This window comes from Opisthocomus hoazin, chromosome 2 (assembly GCF_030867145.1).
Source record: "Opisthocomus hoazin isolate bOpiHoa1 chromosome 2, bOpiHoa1.hap1, whole genome shotgun sequence".
NCBI classification, from domain to species: Eukaryota; Metazoa; Chordata; class Aves; order Opisthocomiformes; family Opisthocomidae; genus Opisthocomus; species Opisthocomus hoazin.
In genome coordinates, this window is record NC_134415.1 from 93676129 (window position 1) to 93690145 (window position 14017).

The following is a 14017-nucleotide window of genomic DNA, read 5'->3' on the forward strand; positions in this document are numbered from 1 at the left end:
TGCAGAATCTTTCAGCGCACTGCAGTCCACAAGCACGTTCCCCAGCATTTGTACTGTTGGATGGCAGTCAGGTAGCAGCCCTCCTCCCACAGTTCCCAAGCAGCTTGACAAAAAATAGTTTCATGGAAGAGATTTCAGACCAAATTTCATGAGGTAGCTACGGAAAAGATCCATCTACAAGATTTTCCCAAGGTAGCGATACTAACATTTACTTTGCAGAAACTAAGTTTATTCACGTATTTACAACATTAAAAGTACCTCAGAAAATGGGTAAGTGAAAAATGATGAAAAAAAAGATTACATGCACTGTAAATAATGCACACAAAAAGTTGCTAATTCAGGACAACAGGGAAAAAGATATTATTTAAGAGGGGGGAAATCAGGATACAAGGTTTCCAGATATGAGGTTTTGCTTTAGTGACCTGCAGTTTGTCTGGTGGGGGGGGTTCCTAGTTTCCCAAAAAGCACTTTTAAAAAATGTACCTTGGGATTCTTTCTTACATTTACAGAACTTTTGGGAAATACATCCCCTTCCATTTCATTTAAGGTCTTTCATCCCAATAGCTCTTAGCTGCTGAAGAGAAAGCAGTACACAAGAAAAAAAAAGATAAGCAGACCAAGGTATATGGAAGTACAACAACCACTTTTCATGGTTTCTCGGTATATGGAAATTCAAATTCCAGTTTCAGCTGCCCAGTGCTTTGAAAGAAATTATTTGCAAAATCAAAGAGTCCCATAGAGCAGACAAGAACTTCACAGTACCTGTAAATTTCAAACCAGTCTGAGAATAGTAAATGCTGCCTTTTCTCCCCAGCCCAAGAATTCATATACCTTAAATCAAAACATTTCTTTCCAGATTTATGGATCAACAAAACTAAGACACAGTATTGCAGACCTAAAACTAGATAAAGGTCTTGGTGTAAAACAGCAGGAAAAAAAAGATAAAGATTTCACCTGATCTTTTCAGACCCAAATACAGCAAAGATGATAGAAAGTGACTGAAATCATGGAAAAGCTGTTTTCAAGCACAAGTCTGATTAAGTCTTGCCCTCTGCTCCAGTGCAAAGCGCATGTATTCTAACATCATTTTGAACCCTTGAACAAAGTCTCTTTTAATGCTAAAGCAAATGTTTGGTCCATGTAATGTGTATTTACTGTACATATATGATACCGAACAAAAAATACAGAACAATACAGAGCAAAAATGCAGGCCTTTAAAAAAACTTACAGAACAGTCATCAGCTTTTGCATTTAAATTGTTGTTATTAGTGGGGTTTTTTGGTTTGTTGTGTTTTTAAACTTACTTGCATCATTTCCTTACCTTGCAAACGGTCTCTGTATCCCAGGGTAAGATGGTCCTCAGATCAATAACTTCACAGGACACACCAAGCTTTTCTTGAGCCATTGCTGCCACCTCTTTGATCACATGGACCTGAAAAGGCAACGTATTAGCACCAAGTAAACATATAATTTCTGTTTAAAATGTTACAAATTACGCATAAAGAATACAAGCAGTGAATTAACATATTATCTGTATGTTTAGCAGAAACATTTTTATTCAGTAATCTAATAAGCATTTATCTCTCAGTTCTTTCTTCTTATTTACCACTTACATGATTCCTAGTATTTTAGTATTTCAAAAACTAAATTCAGTGATGAATTGCTGAAAACAAAACTGTATCTTAGTAGAAAACTATATTTTAGTGAACAGTATCAGGCCTCACTATTTTGGGGAGGAGTGGCTGGAAAGCTGCCCAGCAGAAAAGGACTTTGGGGTGCTGGTCGACAGGCAGCTGAACATGAGCCAGCAGTGTGCCCAGGTGGCCAAGAAGGCCAACTGCATCCTGGCTTCTATCAAGAATAGTGTGGCCAGCAGGAGTAGGGTGGTGATCGTGCCCCTGCACTCAGCAGTGCCGCATCTCAAGTACTGTGTTCAGTTTTGGGCCCCTCACTACAAGAAGGACATTGAGGGGCTGGAGTATCTCCAAAGATGGGCAAGAAAGCTGGTGAAGGGTCTAGAGAACTAGTCTGATGAGAAGCAGCTGAGGGAGCTGGGGCTGGTTAGTCTGGAGAAGAGGAGGCTGAGGGGGGACCTTATTGCTCTCCACAACTACCTGAAAGGAGGCTGTAGTGAGGTGGGTGTTGGTCTCTTCTCCCAAGTAACTAGCAATAGGATGAGAGGCAATGGCCTCGAGTTGTGTCAGGGGAGGTTTAGATTGGATATTAGGAAAAAATTCTTTACTGAAAGAGTGGTCAGACATTGGAACAGGCTGCCCAGGGAGGTCATTGAGTCACCAGGTGTTCAAAAAACATGTACATGTGGAACTTTGGGGCATGGTTTAGCAGGCATAGTGGTGTTGGGCAGATGGTTGGACTTGATGATCTTATGGGTCTTTTCCAACCTAGGATTCTATATTTGTAATCAGTTTGGGGTTTAGGATAAGGTTTTTTAGGACTGAAACTAAGCTAAGACCTAAATATATCACTATAATGTATTTTGATGTAGCAGTCACATGAAATCTTGCAAGAAACATTACGTACATTCAAAAAGAGCCCTAGTAACTACACTTACTACAATTTACTGAAAGTGCAATAGATTACTAAGTGATCATCTCCAAAGCATTTTCTTATGAAGAGTTAGGATGGACAGTAAGGACCACGTAAAAAAAAAATCATAAGGTATGTTATATGAACAGAAAAGAAAGCAATTCTACATACATACAAAACTGTATCTTGACATTATGTTATACAAAACTTTTAAGCAAAACATATTGCTAAAACAAACATTAGCAAGCAAATGCTCCAACACAGAAAATAACAGCTGTTATGACAATAACTCAGATTATCCTCCACAAATATCTCAGCAAAAAGTATTTGCTCATGAGATATGACGGTAAAAAAGAATTTCTCGATATGATGTTGTCAATAAACTCTGATGCTTTCTCTACTGTTAGAACATTTCATAATACAGGTTTGGACTGGGGCGCACGACCTCCACTGAGCAACTTCTAGGCACAGGTAAGGGATTGGAGGCCAAGGATGATCCCCAATAAGCCATTTGGTTGAGGGTGTCTTGGCCTAGTAGGCAACAGAATTCAACAATAAAGATATGGTCAGGCAGGGTCAGTTGCCTGAGGGTCAGAAAGCAGTATTAAATTCTACTTAGAGCAAAAATCTATGCTGAAACAAGACGATCAAGGATTTAAAGATGTATCTACATAATGCAACTATGAATAGCTAAACATCAAAGGACTGTTTTAAAAGGTAAATCAGTAGAAGTACTGTAATAATACAAAGAAAATACAGCTTGCAGTGTTTTTGTGTAAACTTCTAATACATCTGGTGGCTGCGATAAGACAATTTGAGAATTTTCAACTTGACACACGGGATGGATGATTTTGCGGTTTCTCTGATGTGTAAGTGAGAATGTTTACCTAGTTCACAGGGTATAAGGAGAGGAGCTAATAGCATTTACCGCCTGTCATTAGCACCACCCAGGAAAACAAGCATCAGTCAACCCCACCAGAGCAGCAGCTGCCAAGCAACCACCTAACATCCGAAATCATACAAGAAGTAACCAGTGAGTACGCGCAATCACTCTGCTTATTGACAATAAACTCTGGATTGGTTGCACATTTAGCAATCAAGTTCCAAGTTTATGTACACAGCCTGCAAACACTCTCAGCACAAACTCACTGAACATATTTGATCTGCAGAAGCCTGACACGTCCTGAAGACACTTCTTTAATGCGTATGCGCTAAGCATCTGTCCCCAGGTTGTATTACACAGCCACACCCAAAGTTTGGTCAGCCCCTAAATATGGATTATGGATTTGAAAAGGACATCTGTCCTTTTACTCTTCATATCAAAAGAACCACCTGCCTTAACACTTGGCCTACATTTTCCAAGTTGCAAAGCACATAGGTTTTTCTGAAGTATGTTACTCCAAGTCCTCTGCACTATTGCCTACTGGATAAACTCAGGATATTATTAAGTCTCCATAGTCAGCTTTCAAGCCATTACTTTATCAACTCAATTGAACACTAAGGTTTCATCCAAATGCGGCAAAAATTTGCGCTTTCAAAAGTGAACACGGAGAACTGCAGAAACTGTTTTCTGCTGGAGAAACGAGTACAAGTGAAGATGTTGAAGGAGTCCATAATTCAATATGAGTGCAAAGTATCAAAGACTAGTAGGAATAACTGTAGATATAAAGGAGATCAAGTAGTCTTGAGGACATGGAAACTGTCACAGAAAAGCACCGCAGATTACAGATGTCAAACAAAAATTTTTAAAAAAAAAATAAAATAAAATCACACCACCAAAAGGCACAGCCCCAGAGATTGATTCAATACTCTTGCAATGAAAGTTTTAACACTCCTCTAAAAGCTTCTCAAATACACTTAGACCAGCCAAACAGCAATTTCTTAATTATAGGTTAAAGGCAATAAAAAGATTTTTTCTGGTAATTCCAGACTAAACTCAAATTTCCTTTCTATAATTCCTGAATATAAACCTTTTTTTCTTTTTAAAATCAGACTTTTCAATATTTGCACATCTTAATTTTGGGGGGTGGGGGTCAGGTGTGTCCAATCATGTCCTTAACAGCTTTGAAATATGACTGTTAGAACCAAAACTATGTCAAACCCTATTTGTATTATATGTTCAGTGGATTTTAACTTTCTGTATAAAGGGAACCCTAAACTGCACTTTAAATCGTGCAGTAAAAATCTATGCTTTTCTTTCAGCATACTACTTTGAACTCTCCTTTCCCATTGCCTTTCTCAGAGTCACATCTTGCCATGCCATTCTTAAATAGATCACTTTCATAACCACAGATAAATCACTAACCTCCTGCACAGGTACCTCTTCCACATTTCCAGAGTCAGCTTCAACCAAAAATGAGTAAAAACTTACACAATAAAATGCAGGTTTCATATAAACACTGGCAATCACTTATTCAAGTATATAGTGATCGAAGATGCATGCAGTTTATTGTCTGGCACTTGAGCCTGAGCACAAGACTACTCAAGCATCGCCAACCCTTAGCTTAGGCTTTACTGGATGACAACAAGCTTTGAGAGCCTTACTGACCTGAGTGCCCCAAGCAACCAGTGTCACATCACTGCCCGTCTGCAGCACCTCAGCTTGAGACAGCGGAATGTTGTAGGGCTCCACAGGAACTTGTTCCACTGAATAAATAAAAAAAGGGAGAAAATAAGCATTAGACACCTTTACTATTCAATATTTTAGTGTATAGTTTCATAAGACAATTTTCTTCAATGTTAATGCCATCTAAAACAATAGACCAAAATCACATTGACTATTCACCTTTATTTCAAAGGTTTAGCTGCATTTAAAAATATCTTTAATTATACTGCTAAAAAAACATTCACTGTAGTGTTTAATTTATGCTATACACCACAGCAATAAGCTACACATATGCATAACAATAATAGTAAGTCCTAGTGTACTCCAAGTCAAGATATCAGCATCAAATTTGGAGACGGACACTGCTACAATCGATTAAAAAAAAAAAAATCTTAAGTAACCTCTGCAGTTGATCCTAATAAGCATTAAGAGAGCCTTGAAATTATACTTCACTGGTCAGACAAGAAGGCAAAGCTGTGCCAGCACCCTCCTGATATCTGCCAAGAATGATGTTCCACAGCTTTACATCTAAATAGAGGGAAAAAGTTTTCAGAACCTACACAGAAAGTATCAGCAAGAACTTGCTATTATAGCAGTTTTAAATTAGTCTAAAGATTTTTGCTTTGAAAAAAACGTTATCTATTCACCAAAAATACATCAAAATTAGAGAAAGCAGACAAAAACTAAGCATCTTGTCTTCTGTTTTTAAGGTGGTTTCACTCAACTTAAGATCCATTCGCTAGTTTTCAGATGGAAACACATTAGGTGAGTTGTGCTAGTTTTGAATCAATGCTCCAAGGCACTATACATTGACAGGTCTAATGATTAAAACTGTGATAAAAGAAATCCATATATCATATTTTAAAAGAAATATTGTTTTGACCTAAAGGTGAACTTGTCTATGCACCAGCAAGTGAAATAATACTCCTTAAAATGAATTCTACTGATAAAGGGGGAAGAAATCTTACTCAACTGTTTCTAAATACACAAAACCAATTTACAAAGCACTCTACTTTTTTTGTTAACATATTTCATAGTTCATAAAATAGTTATTGACTTCCTGCTGAACAAAACTGCTTCTTGAAATTATGATAAAGAATCCTTCTAAATTACACCAATAGGAGAAATTCAGGCGTTTGTATTTTTCCTCATGGGTATGGCAGATCCAATACAAATAGCACAACCTAGGTTTTTTCCCGTCTTACAAGTTATAAACATAAACTTTCAATAAATCAAGTAGTGAACATTTTTTGAATCACAGAATGGCTGAGGCAGGAAGTGATCTCTGGAGATCGCTTAGCCCAAGCCCCCTGCTTAGAGCAAGGTCACCCAGAGTCGGTCATTCAGGACCATGTCCAGTTGGGTTTCAAGTATTTCCATGGTCAGAGACTCCACAACCTCTCTGGGAAAACTGTTCCTGTGTTTGACCACCCTTACAGCAAAAAAGTTACTACCTATGCTTATGTTAGAGATATCTCCTTTCACCTGAACAGGCACAGAGCAGATATACATATTAATGAAATCATTCTTCCTAAAAACAGAACAGGAACTTTTTTTTCAGCATAATTCAAAAACACATGTGCATTCAATCAAGAAAAAAAGAAAAAAATTAATTTTAAACACAAGGTGCTTTTAAACATAGCACAAATTCAGATCTCTTTGCAAACTATTATTTTCAATGTATTAAAATATCAGTGTCTTCCTGTAATAATTTACTTAAATAACAAGTGGCTAAAGGCATATAGGGTGGGGAAAGAAAGAGGGGAAAGGCACATACAGCCCTTGCTCACTGCACTTTACTGACTGACAGTAAAGCAGACCAGGCTTCTGTGGATTGCAAAACCCTCAGGCAAAAGAAAGCAGAGACCCTGAAAGATAATGAAACCCACAACTATACTAATTGGCATTGTATAACTGTCTCTTTCATGGCATTGTCATCTACACAAAACCTGGAGAACAAGAACCTTATAAAGATGCCACCAGGCCTTTGAGTGGAAACCCAGACAACTGACATGAATGAAAAGGTTTTGAAGGGACAGCAGGATGCAGCAGAGGAAGAACTGAAAGGTGTATGTCATACAAAAAGAGCTCCTTCTCTGTGTAATTCTTTTATCCGCTTAGAGAAATTAAATGTACAACTACACAAATTAGTTAATTTCCTATTACAGCTAAACCATTCTGCAACAAGATGTCCACTGGATGAGCTCATCTAGAATTTCTGACACTAAGTGCAAAATTCAGCATGTCAAAAAATTATACAGAAGTCCAGATTTGGCAGGATTTTACTCAAATGCCTTTGCAAAAACTCCTCCCTGCACTAAAAATGAAGAAAAGTAGCATATGAAATTATTCTGTGCATATTATTCCATAATAATGAACAAAACTAGGACAGCAAAGTTTATACAAAGCAGCCCATTCATCTATTATGAAGATAGAAGTAAAATATTTTAAATCAAATATTTCAAATACAGATTTCAAATAAAGCAATTAACAAAAAGTTGTCATTATCAGAGAAAAAGGGCCATCACAAGTTAATTTTAAGAGGCTGCACCATCTGTTGCTTTTTCTAACAGAGCAACCTGAACAGCAGAAAGAAAACATGTTTTCTCATCTTACCTGTCTTGTCTCTATAACAACCACTGATGCAAGTCGTATTTATTTCTACACCACCAATGTCATATATAGTACAATTAAATGAAACTGAAAAGGTCAAAAAACATCAGAGTAGGTTCTCCACAAGATGTCTAAACCTGATAATGTCAAGGTGACTCATCTTCCCCTTTGATTCATAATCATTATGTGCTCTTGACAGGGCACAGGCTGTTAACTATTTTTTATAAATCAAAGCCTCGTTTCTCTTTTTAATTCAGATATTTTCTTAGTATCTCTGACATTTAGGGGGACGTCACCACCGCACCTTCAATAACATTATAATCTCATAAGCCAACCAGCAACAGAATTCTCTCTATATATGTCTACTTGTATATTTAACTCTGGACTTTTACCCAGAAAGGCTTATGTTTATTCACTCCTTTCTAATTTTATACATGGCAAATTAACATACACAAAACTTCTGATGACCAGTATAAAGTAATGCGGAAGGAGAGAGCATCTGCTCCCTTACAGGTGTCTGGACAAGGATCTTCTCAGTGCAAAAGGGGATAATGGGATGTAGGAAGAGGAAGAAGCCATAAGGAAGAACACTCAGGGACACAACCCTAACCAACAAATACGGAGGGAGGCAGTAACAAGAACCAAACCTGCTCAGTCCCAGTTATTGATAAGGGTATGGGGAAATGTGTGAGTGTTTCTTTCAGTAAGATTATCTGATGAAGGACCTTGTTAAATGGGATGACAAGAGAAACAGAAGATATAGAAATATATCAAAATATACAGAGACACAAACCTGAAGACAAACATTACAGACATGAAGACAAGAAAGAAACCTGGTCAGGCACACTGGGCGAAGGGCTATCAAGAAACTATGGGCAAAACAGGACTTTGCAACTGATAAGCACACAAACCCGAGGGCCCAGAGTGTTGGAGGGGGGTGCATGGAACCACATCAGCTGATGAGGGCATGTGAAGGTGAACGGGGTTGGGGATGAACAACGTGAAGAACAAACAGGAAGAGTTATAGAAGGGGCCAGCTGCACATAAAACAGGGCCAGTCACCATGGTTGTCTGACTGAGTCCTGTGCCTCAACATGGTGGTCAGTTCTAGCTTCTTCAGAAATCCTGTGCTGTGCAAGGGTGTGTGCTGCAAGGACCAAGTGCCAGCTGCTGGCAAGACCAGCATGAGAAGAGAAGACACTGGGACAGCAAACAGAGTCAAACTGGGCTGCATACACCCTGGGCCTGTGATGTGAGCTACAGGAGCAAGTGTTGGTCTTGGCCACCAGCTGCTGGGGTGGGAACAGCGTGTCCCCCAAACACCAGCTACTGGGAGGGACTGGAGCGAGGCAAGTAAAAGTCTGTTCTACCTCCTGTGGGAACCATGCAGGGCTGATAGACTAGCAAAGATCCTCCATGTGAGATTTTTGAAAAGAAAAGGCTTGTCAGGGAAGAGAAACACTGTCACTCCCCACTCCACACACGTACAACCAAGCTGGTGGTGGCACTGCCATAACTGTCCAAGCAAATAAACAAAGAATAAGGGTGAGCCCTCTGAAGAGCCCAGGCACACTGAGGAACAGCAAGCCCTCTGCTAAACGAACTGCTAGCAAAAGGGGTGACTGTGCAAGAGCAACAGGCCGTCCTGCCTGCGGGCTTAGCCACAGGGCAGCACTGGACTGCTTCACAGTGTGGGAAGAAGAAACCTGCAATTACTAGCTACAACCACACTTGCTAAGTATACTTCTTTTTCTTTTCTGATCTAGTTACTGCCTTATGATATATGTCTTACATACATATATATCTATATAAACATATATATGCACACAGATAACATGTTATATACACCTATACCCAAACACATATATTTGTATATAGGGATTATTTCAAATTGGTTGCACATCAGAGCTAATGCAGAATATGAAACTTATCAACTGTATTTCATTCAAACAAAACAGATAGTTCTCTTCTGTAACTTTTAAAACTTACTATTAACAGACACCCAAGCAATGTTTAAGATCTGCACTTTAAGCCCACTCTCTCCTTTTGGTGTTACTAGGGCTCTTGGATATCTAAGGTGTGAGTTACTCTTTGAATGAACTGGAAAATGCTTTCAAAACATTCTTCACTTTGGAAGTTGCCTTTTCTCCTTGGTTCATCGCAGCGTGAATGTGGTGAACTTCACACAATGCTACTTCAATATCCACCTTTCTCCCAGGCATGACTAAGGTGAAGATTTAAAGCCTAATGATATTCTTGTATCTTGTGTGGGCAAAGCCATGTTTGCATAGCAAATATTCATATAGAAATGAATGTTCATTTAATAACGTGGTTAGTTTTACGTCATGTCTGAATAAGCATACAACATATCTGAATAAGCAAATCTGTGTTCATTTAGGAAGATAGCCAGCTAAATTCATTATTCAAAAAAATAGTAAGCAATCACAATATCCATGTGACAGTTACACTGAAATACTTCTTGCTACAGCTCTGAATTTCCTTGGAGATCAGACTTATGTTTCAGAACACTTACAAAGATTCTACTTTTTGTTTTGTACAATGTCTTTACTGTTATGAAAAAAACTATGCTTGAATCTTGAAAAGCCTGCCCTGCCTGTCATTACAAGCTGAAAAAAAAAAAACCACCACACAAAAGAAACTTGAAAGCAATTGGTGGGCCTATATAGCTCCTTGGAGGTATGCATCAGATGCAAAGTCACAAGGTTGGTTCTGCACAAGAGCTTCCATAAAACAGCAATGACCTGGCACCCTGCTTAACATTCTCAAAAAGCAACTTCAGATTATACATCCTAAGCTAGATAGATATTATCTTCCATCACTAGCATCCACCAGCTAATTTCAACAATAATAGCAACACCTGGGGACAGAGGCAGAGGGCACAGGTTTTTGTTTGGTTGGGGTGTAGTGGACTTGGGGGTTTTGTCATTTTTTATTTGGTTAGAGTTTTCGGTTTTTTTCTTTGTTTCAAACAAAGCATTAGTAGGTTCATGTGAGTTGAAGGACAGATATCCTGTATTTTAAAGACAATCCCATCTACAGCCTATATTCAGCTGAAATTTCAAAGATATTAACAACTCTGAACAATATGTCATGGATAGCTATTTAGAGGCCTCACAGGGAGAAAGAAAATTCCAGTAGAGGAGAATGATGAAGCTTAAATGCCTATATCATTTTTACAGATAGAAAATACTACTTCCCATTATCATCTTTGACACCTTCGTTTTTCAGTGAAGTCCCTACACACCCACTGTAATATCAGTCAAAGTTCTCTGCAACAAACATGTCTATTCACATGAAGCCAGAACAAAAAAAATTTATGGTAGGGGCAATATCATTTCATTATTCAATTAAATAATGGCCTTAGCCATCATCATGGAAATAAAATTATTTTTTGTCTGGAACAATGAGGTCCCATATCTTGGGTGGGGTTTTATACCATATTATACTATTAATATCCTGTCTTTCTGCTAAAAATTTATCAATGTCAAAGTGGAAGTTTCTGGTAGAATTCAGTAACTTCCCCCACCCTGACCACGAAAAAAGAAAAAAAAGAATAGAGATAAATAAAGGGACAGAGGACATCTGACATGATTTTCTCTTCTTGCTTTGGAAAGCCTGCATGTTCCCAGCCTTGGGAAGACCCTGTTGTATTTGAAGGCACTAATGGAAAGGGACAAGAAATACATATATAATTCAAGTTTACCGCATAAGTGAATTTCTGAATCGGTGCTATCTTCTTTCTCCTGCTACAATCAACACACATATATGGGATATTATAAAAATTTTACTCTACTTAAAACACAAGACAGTTGCATTTTCAAAATCCTACTTCCCACCATTTATCATGTTCTTTTTTATCAGGCGTATATGTGTCTTATTGCTGCTGTCTCTGGACCAAACAATCAATCATGATGACCCTGGTCCATTTCTGAATTCACCAGACCACTTTGTTTCTATGGTGGAACTACAAGAAACCCTGACCACGGCCAGCAGCATAAGAAGGAACTCTAAGAGATTAATTTTCTAGGAGAAACTCCCAGACACCACTTTTCTTCCAGTTCAAGCTGACCCAAACCACAAAGCACATCTAAACAGCTAAGCAGATGAACTAATGATGCCGGAGGGAAAGGTTTTCAACGAAAATAAAAAGGAACATCAAAACCCTTCCACATAATAAAATATTCCTGCTTTATATTGTAGAAACAATAAAAAGTCCACTCAAATTGTCTCAAAACAAGAGAGTTACCTGTCACAATCATCCCCATCACGTTGACACAGATGTGCTACAAATTTCAGCCTAGCTCACTAAACTGATGTTCTTAAAAACTGTAAAATAAAAATGTAGGTAATGTCTCTGAAAATCGGGCCATTAGGAGGAAATATAGGAGGAAATCACAGTCTTTCAGAAACTACCAATGTCATCTTGCAGCAACACTGCGGTTGGTTATTGACCAGCACATAAACCACACTAACCACTATTTCAGCATGTCTTTACTGAAGATTTGAGTCACAAGGCTGATTTATGTTCACTAAACAATCCAGCAACTGCTTTACAAGTCATTTCCTCAAACACAAAAACCTCCCTATATTCTCAAATGCTATGCGATATTGACGTGCAGCCATTCATCCCACTATGAAAGCAAGTATTTTATTAACTCTACAGTCTGTATTTGTGACTTGTAAATACTGGGGGGGGGGGGGGGGGGGGGAAGAAAGGGTCATTTTAAACACACAGGAATTTTAAACTTCCATTTTTTCTTTGTTTAAAAGGACTCTAAGACTCAAGCTCATTTTCCAACCTACTTCATCTACATGAAGGGTCAGAGGTCTTTATTGCCAAATCTCACGAAGCTCTCAAAACACGGTGAACTGAAGGAATGTAATACCCTTTGGGCACATCACACCACACCACACTAAAAATAGCTGCTCTTTTAAAAATACATTGCTAATGGGAATTCTGAGTCTTTTTTTGAAAACATAAAAGCAAATAAGCAGTTTCTCTGGTAAATATCCTATTTGTTCCTGAGTTATTCTGCTATTTTTTGTGACTTTGATGTCTGATTTCTAAATCTTTCCTGTGTTATTCTTTGGTTTTCTTCTCTAAGACGAGGAAAAGTTTACTAACAAAATGGATGCACTGATGGAAAAGTGCTGTTAAAAGGTCCAAAGTAAAACACAAATATTTTGTCCTTCACTCAACTTCAGTCTACACAGAGTCAACTTATAAATCGGACTGACAGATTCAAGCATAGCTGAAATAAAAAGCTATGACATAGAAACGCTGAAGGTAAATGATAACTTGAGTTTTATTTTATTAGTTGCTCACTCAATCACTCTGCCCATCTCCATATGCAAAATTTGTTTTCATCCATTATCTGTTCTGAGGCCAGTTTCTCTAGTCCAAGGAAGCAACAAGCTAATTTTTACAACCAACTCAAGCACTGTCATCTTCACATTACTCTATTCTTACATGTTACGCATAATGATAACTGTTAAAACTTCTTAGAACCAAAAATTTCACTATGACTAAAACAAATGAGAAAAGAAATGGCAATCACACTTCCTTCCACATAAGATTAAAACCTAAGAGGGCAGATTTTCAAGATTTTTAGAAATTAAGCACTTCAAAGAAATCTTAACTTTGGGAAAATGGTAATGGTAATGTTCAGTTCTTCTGGAAAAATAAAAACTGACCAGGAAACTTCTTTCAGTATCTAGAGTTATCAAAAAGAAGTTTAACTTCTGTCAAATTTGAATTGCAATTTGATAAAAGATAATGGCTCTTAGTTCTATTTCTTTTTTTTTTTAAGCCAAGACTTTACAAAGCATTCTACTTCCAAAGTTAACTGAGCATGAATCAGACTGTAAATGTTCATTTATCTTTGCAGCCAAATTGAGAGATCTTATTCAGCTTTCATAATTCCTCTAAAAACACAACCCCCAAACATAGCTAGAGACAAAACAAATCAAGACTTTTCCTACAGTATTGTTTTAGCTGGGACTAACAATATACATGGGCAAAAAAAGCATTGCTTTATTGGAAAATACAGCTTATAAATCTTTACCTGCAGCTCTGTAAAGTATTTTAGGTTCAAAGAATATGCATGGATTTTTGTCCTCTATGCATGACAGCAGCAGTCCTTTGGCCTGAAGAGGACTCCTTGGAATAACAATCTGTAAAAATATTTTTTAATAGTTTATTTAAACTGCAATTCTGCTAAAAGCTTCCTC

The 14017-nt window shown here is 37.8% G+C and overlaps 1 protein-coding gene across 1 annotated transcript in view; it reads right to left on the reverse strand.

Annotated features, from left to right (window-relative positions):
* BCKDHB (branched chain keto acid dehydrogenase E1 subunit beta) overlaps window positions 1–14017 on the reverse strand; it is a 132723-nt gene that overhangs the window by 91143 nt on the left and 27563 nt on the right. Inside the window, exons 6-8 of the mRNA XM_075414461.1 lie at window positions 13852–13960; window positions 5096–5193; window positions 1322–1432 (exon numbers count right to left, since the gene is read on the reverse strand). Coding sequence (XP_075270576.1) covers window positions 1322–1432; window positions 5096–5193; window positions 13852–13960 — 318 coding nt within the window. The remainder of the gene's footprint in view (window positions 1–1321; window positions 1433–5095; window positions 5194–13851; window positions 13961–14017) is intronic.